General features: G+C 41.7%; 1 protein-coding gene across 2 annotated transcripts in view; it reads left to right on the top strand.

Annotated features, from left to right (window-relative positions):
- Window positions 1-6,611, top strand: part of Fcrl1 (Fc receptor-like 1) — a 27,615-nt gene extending 21,004 nt beyond the window's left edge. Inside the window, exons 10-12 of one of the 2 annotated variants that reach the window (XR_001783682.2) lie at window positions 3,853-3,895; window positions 5,071-5,211; window positions 6,457-6,611. Coding sequence is in view for 1 of the 2 variants with exons in the window: in NM_001310545.1 (NP_001297474.1) it covers window positions 3,853-3,873 (21 nt within the window). In the remaining variant the exon portion in view is untranslated. Of the gene's footprint in view, window positions 1-3,852; window positions 3,896-5,070; window positions 5,579-6,456 lie in introns of those variants that run through there. The other variant, NM_001310545.1, reaches the window with a different exon arrangement.
- The last annotated feature ends 611 nt before the right edge of the window (window positions 6,612-7,222 follow it).

The raw sequence follows: 7,222 nt of genomic DNA on the forward strand, positions 1-7,222 counted from the left end.
TGAGGAGAAGGCTGTGGCATTTTTCCATGAGGCTTGATCTTCGACATGGCCGTCTCATATCAACAACACACATTCATTCAGGATTCCACACACTTGGGGGCTTCTTATGGTCGCCTCAATGCACACCAACTTTAGGAGCATCCAGTTTCATCAAATTACTGTCTATAAACTTCTAGATTAACCCCAACACAGTGATAGTGGATGATTTCAATATACTCTCACCAACAGACAGATCATTCCAACAGGAAAAGAGAAAAACATCCTATTCAGTGGCGTCCAGAATGGATGAATGGAACCCAGACATCTACATAGAGAGCATTCCATCAAGACACTGAAGAATACACATTTTTCTCAGTATTCCATGAAGCTTTCTCTAAAATAGAACATATGGTAGAATGCAAAGTAAGTCTCAAAAACTTATAAGATTTGAAATAACTTCTTTTCTGTCTGGCCCCCATGGAATAAAACTAGAAATCAATAGTAAGAGAAACTACAGGAATCACAAAACTTCATGAGATTAAACAACCAATTGTTGGAAAAAAAATAGGTCACTGAAGAAATGAAAAAGGAAAATTTAAAATTCCAAGAGTGAGATAAACATTCATTGAAGGATATACCAAAACTCGTGGAATGCAATTAAAGCAGTTCTAAGGGAGAAATTAGGGACTTGGAAAATTAAGAGGAAGCCAGACTCCCAAAGTAGTGTATAAAAAGAAACACTTAAGGTAAGAGAAGAGATTAATGAAATGGAACTGCACATGAAATGGGGGAGATTATCACAGTTCCAATGAAATTCAAAAAAATTATAAGAACATACCTTGGACTCTTATAATCTCATAGTTTGGAAATTTGAAAACAAATGAGCATATTTCTAAACACATAAGACCTCTATAAGGACAGCTTTAACACACTAAAGAAAAAAGATGAGCAAGACACTAGGATATGGGAAAGCTCTTCCATGCTCATGAACTGGAAGACTTGATATTATGAAAATGGCCATTCTTCAAAAGCGACATACAGACTTAATACAATCCTAGTCAAGATTCTAATTCCTAACAAACAATTCCTAACAAGATTCATTCCTAACAAAACTAGAAAAAAAAACAAATTTAAAACTAATATAGATGCTCAAAAGATACAGTACACACACACACACACACACACACACACACACACACACACTAATGGTATCTACAATGATGCAGTGATCACCATTACAGGCTCATCATAACAAAACCAGTGTGATGCTGGCACAAAACCAGACATGTGTATCAATGAAATAGAGAGAACCCAGTTATAAACCCACACAGCTATATCCATTCAATTCTTGACAAAGTTGTCAAAAATACACAGCAAAGAAGATATAACCTCTTTGAAAAGTAGTGCTGGATATCTACAGGTAGAAAAACAAAATCAGTGCCTGTATGTCAATGGCTCTAAATGGATCAAAGACCTTGATGTGAGAGCAGAAACACTGACACTTTTGGATGGGAAGGGAAGATAGAGTTGCAGACATGGCTCTCTCAGAACTCCAGTTGCAGGAGAAGCAAAGATAAAATTTGACAAGTTGGGGGCGGGGGTGAAGGGCTCATGAAATTTAAAAGTTTCTCTGCAGTAAAGGAAATACTCAGATGACTAACAATACATGTCCCAAGGGGAAAAAATGGTACTAAAAAAAATCCTATTTGTGTTCATCAACTGCTCCTCGATCTACCTAGTGTCCCTCCATTGAAGAAAGCTGATTACTCCCTCTCCCAGCAGTTAGTACTTGTGGATAACTACGTGACTATTCATGCCCACGTGCTGTCCTCCCTGCTGGGGTCTTGTCTGGCTTGAGAGTGTATGGGTCTTGTACTTGCTGTCACAGTCTCTGGGAGTTCATAGGCACCTGCTCTGTGGTATCTGGAAAATGCAGTTTCCTTAAAAGAGCCAACCACCTCTGACTCTTACAGTCTTCCTTCTTTCTCTTCTTCATAAATCCAAGCCTTATGGGAGGGGGCCACATAAGATCCATTTAGGGCTGAGAGCTCCAAAGGTTCTCACTCCCTACACGCTGTTTGGTCATAGGTGTCTGGGTTAATTACTATGTCCTGCAAGAAGTATCTCTGGTAAGGATTCAGCAGTGCACTAACCTAGGGTATAGCAATGTGCCATTTGCAGTCATTTTATAGCTATATTCATTTAGCAGAATGATAGTATCAGGCTCTTGGCCTCATTAACAGTATAAGTCTGGCTTCCGTCTCAAGGAGTAGACCTTAAACCCACTCAAAAAGTGATTGATTACTCCCCTAACATTTGGGTCTAATAAATATAATAATTATTATTTCATAGTGTTAATACATACTATTATTATCCTCAAAACTGGATATCCTTTTCTTTTAAAAAAAAATCTGAACATAAGCTAAGACCCTAAATCAAAATAACCTAAACCTCTGGTTCCTTATTCTTGATAAATCTCAGATCAGAAATGTTCAGGGTGCTAAAGCTATATGAGCAATCAGGGTCTCCACACACCACCAAAGAAATAGACTCACCCATGAAGGAAATGTAAGTAAATTCTGTCTAGTGTCAGCAGGGCCCAGTTGGTGCCAGTTGACTCGAACCTTTTTCAAGTCAACTGTGGGACACTTTACAGCACAAGGTTAGTGCTGACCATGGGCATTCACTGACATGGAGGCTGGTGAGAAGCACTGACTCTGTGACTTTCTTCTTCACTGAATTTATTCAAAGCTTCTTTGCTTTCACTTCTTCCTTAAGGCAAGTGCTTTGCACCTCTGGTGAGAGAGCTCTCACTTGATGCTGAGCAGACAGAGCAGCGGTATAGCTCTCTAGTTGGGCTTGCTTTGGCCTCACTGGCTCGTCTCTTGGGGAACATTTTCACCGTGATCATATATTAGTTCCAATTAGGAAATCTATCCCATCACCTAAATGAAACTGGGGTGTATGTTTCTGAAATCCCTGCTCAAAGAGGCGAGTGAGAGTCAGTTCTTCCCAAGGTGCTCCTCTGCAATTACCTGATGTTGTGCCCTTTGGGCATCCATAGATTCATTAGGCACAGTTCCTGTAGGACATAGACAGGACCTGCTTGAACATCTGAAGTATCTCTAGTTTTCAATGTCTCTCAGTAATTTCTTAGGTATGTTTCACGTGTCATCCCTCTGATTTGCTCCCTGGACATGGATGCAGAGTAGGATCTGGGGTGAGTGGTGCAAGGGGACATCTGAAGCATCAACAGTGTGGGGCTAGATCCTATTTGGTACTTTGCGGCACACAACAAATTTTATCACCCCAAAATATTATCCTGATCACCAGTTCCTACAAAAGTGAAAAGACATTGGGTGGGGGATGCTATGTGCTTCAACTGTTTCAACCATGACTGCCTGGGCATAGTGGCTCCAGGTTCCCTTGGGCCAGCACTCCATTTCCCCACATATATCATAATCTCCATGAACATTTAGTGGCCTTCATAGTACTCCTTATTACTTTTTTTAGATCAATGAGTGTGGTCCTGCTTTTGTAGAGACAGCTACTAACCTTTGAGCAAAAACATCACAACTTTGTATCATACTCTAAAATCACAAACCATATTCCCTAAGGCTTCATGCCTTGGTGCAAACTCAGAAGTTAAGTTTTAAAAGCCCAATATCATCTGTTCAATCTAGAAAATGTCACAGTGCATGACTAAAACCCAAGGCTAAGAGTCAGAGGGTCTGGTCATATCAATAGCCTTCCCTTGTAAACATCCATGTGTTCACGTGTGTCTTTGCTCATTTATTTGTATTTATTTCACATGTGAACCTATGTGACAATGTTTGTTTCTCTGAGAGTTTGCTAATTCTAGACTCCTCCTAGGTCCAGGGAGGGATAGCCTGAAGATTCCAGCTTGTATCAAGAGGTAAGAGCTAAGCAGAGCCTGCTTCATTTTTCCTCTCTCCAATTTTAAAAACCAGAAAAGTCGCTTTGCTCATCTCGGTATGAAATGAGTTCAAGCAGAAGTGAAAGGGGGCAGGGAAGACAGGCAAGGGAACTTCATATTTTGCACCATAAAGAGAGGTCTGTACTCTTCACTGTGGGCTGCTCAGAGTTCACTGTTAGCAGTTTCTTTAGTCTAAGTTAACCCTGCCTCCAGCCCCCACCCCAGAGTCCAGATGGGGCTTGAAGGATGTAAGCTTCAACATCCTTGATAGGCATCTAGACTCCACTACACAGAGAGACAATAGCAGGGAAGCATGTGAGAGAAAGGAAGGACGCTGACACCACAGCTCTCACGTGCTCAGCGCTTGAGAGGGCAGGACTGAGCTCGGAGAAGGTTGACTGCCCTTACTTCCTTTCCTTCTGCCAGCCACAGATGAAATACACTTTCCTGTATTTCACAGATGAAATATTTTAGGGTGTTAGCCCTCACCTTCTTACATCACCAGCTCTCGAACAAAACACAACCTAAAGATTTAATTCCTTCTCTGCCCATGGAAGTATATGGTGACGGGCAGTATACGGTCTGGCATTTTCGGTTGCAGAAGGAAATCCAGTCTGGAGCACTAGCGACCATTTAACACATGTTCTTCACTAATTTATTCATGCAAATTAAAAGTGAGGATTCTCATATTTAACAAACAAATTCACCACTTCTGTTTATATTTGAATTTCAGTAACCAATGGCTTTTTTAAAACATGAGTATATTTCCCAATATTACATGGCATGTTGTTGCAGTAAGAATTATTTGTTATATAAAATCAAAACCTAACTAAACACTCACCATTCTATTTAGAAGCCTGGTTTTCAATTCAAAGCCCTCTGCTGGGTGCTAGGTCTGCAATATAAGCAAAACACAGGCTGTGTTTAACCAGAGCAGGAACAGATGTGATAATGAGGTCGCAGGTAGACAACAGGTTCAGAATGTTGTCTTCTGAGCATCTCTTTCCAACCATGCGAACCAACTGCCAGCGATTATCGTCATGTTCACTGTTGACCATGGAGTGAGCTTGCATTGATTTATGTGTGGAATTAGTGTGACTTTGGCACACTGCTTGTCAAAGCTATATTCATCTGCATCTTCCTTGTGTTGACAGCCATGGTAGCTACAGAGAAGCCAGCCATGAACCATCCTTGAACAGCCACTACTTTCTTTTCAGCATTCAGATTGCTGAGGAGTGTCTATCTTCATCAAGGGTGATGCCGATCTCAAAAGGGCAGAGTTGACTCTTGAGAAGGTGAAAATCCTCTTACTCTTGTTTAATGACTAAAAGATGCTTTGGGTTGCAGTCAAACATGTGGTATTAAATTTTGATAGAAGAAGGGGTCAGATCTTTTAAAAAAATGATGTCTGAGAAGAATGACCATGTGGGGCAGTGGATAGCGCCACCAGACAGAAGAACTCGTATGGCAGTAGCAAAGATCAGAACCCTGATAAAACTCATAACTGAGAGTGGGTAGGAGTCTGAATTAGCTCCTGACCAGATTCTTGTCCATGACACCCACTAAGAGGACCGTGTTGGTCACGTAGCATAATCTCTGGTTCACCCTGAGTAAGTTGTATGCATCTTCATCCACCATGAATAAAGCAGTTTGGACAAGCAAGGACAGTCTCCTTCATCAAGGACCACCATGGGGTTGGGGGAAGCCTTTGTCATACAGAGTCACGCCTAAGTCTCCCACAGAAGACCCCTCCACATACCTGGCACTCACACTGAGCTAAGTTGGATTTCCCACCGACATCCACACCCTCAGGCCCTGTTCCCAACTCTTCACAGTCCCCAGGGCGGGGTACACAGAATGATGGGAGCCCCATTCTCAACTCCTTGTGGTTCTCAGCAGCAACTGACTACCCAGAAGTTTGAGAACCACAACCTCTGTCAGACCCCTATGTTAGACTTCGTTTTGCTTCCCCTGGGCTCTCAGGAGCACAAGTCTGGCACCCAATTAGCCACATTCCAACACCCCAGTGGTGAGACCCACATGACCATTAAAAAAAAAAAGATTGAGAAACACTGGTCCAAAGTTTCCCAAGGCCCATTAACAGACCTCAACAAAATATAAAATTTATAAGACAGACACAAGCCCCTACATGCTACTTTGGAGAAATGAAATGGAAAGAATATAAAGAAATAGTTACAAGTTGTGGCAAGCACGCAGAGGAAAGCTCGTAGGGGCTGGCCCTGAATTACTAAATGCAAGTGTGATTTCAGACAGGTTTGTGAAACTTAAGATGTCTTCGTTGCTCTCCAGCCCTTGTTTCTGTAGACTTTAAGTTGGTTTTTGCACAAGATGAGAAAGGTCTTCTTATGCTTCTTAGTAGCTCCAAACGAGTTTTATTCAGAATCAACATCTGCCTGTTTTAATTCTCTTCTCTCTGGGTGTGTGTGGGGGACCTCTTAGGTGAAGGTCAGGTTCACAATACCAAGGAAGCTGAATGGCAGGCAGGAGTGATCCATGCTTGCAATCCTATCGCTCCACAGACGTAGGAGGATCACAAGCTCCCGCCTTAGCAATACAGCACAGCCCTCTCTCACACAACTAAAGCCAAGAACACCTAAGGGACAGAAGAACTCTCTTGTGAGCAAGTCCAACATCGGCTCAACCCCAGGATATAATTCTTCCTGATCGTCAGTTTAAATAAAAAGGAAAGAAAATAAAAGAAAAATGTGTTGTTGTTGTTGTTGTTTTTTAAATAGGGAAAAGCTGTACATTTCCTACAATCAGCCAAATCTGAATATATATTCCTGAGTAGTCTGTGTGAGGCTCATGGGTGATTAAAATTCTCACTGCCATATTGGGCACTTAATTGAGAAGCTGCGTCTCAGCCCCATAATGGACCCCAACGAATCTTATTCTTGTGTGAGTGTGTTATCCGATGTGGGTGTAAACACATGCCACAGCACGGCAGGAAAGGACAGGTCTGTGGAGTGAGTCTGTTTTCTCCTTCCACCTTCATGTGAAATCAGGCACTGAACTCAAGTCACCAGGCTTGTACAACAAACATTTGCCATCTCACCTGCCCCAGTTTCATGATCTTGAAACTTTTAAAGACAGTAGGCCACTTACATTGCTAAATGTTCCCATTTTGGATTTACCCAGTGTTTCCTTAAAAGTTGAATCCAGGTTGTACAACTTTAACAGCAATATCTCTGCAGTGACTTGCACCCTCCCAGATGGAACAGGATTTGAACTTGTTTCTTCATTGATGATGGTTCTTTGATCACTGATGAGTGTTGCTTTAATTTT

The sequence above is a fragment of the Mus musculus genome, chromosome 3 (assembly GCF_000001635.26).
Source record: "Mus musculus strain C57BL/6J chromosome 3, GRCm38.p6 C57BL/6J".
NCBI classification, from domain to species: Eukaryota; Metazoa; Chordata; class Mammalia; order Rodentia; family Muridae; genus Mus; species Mus musculus.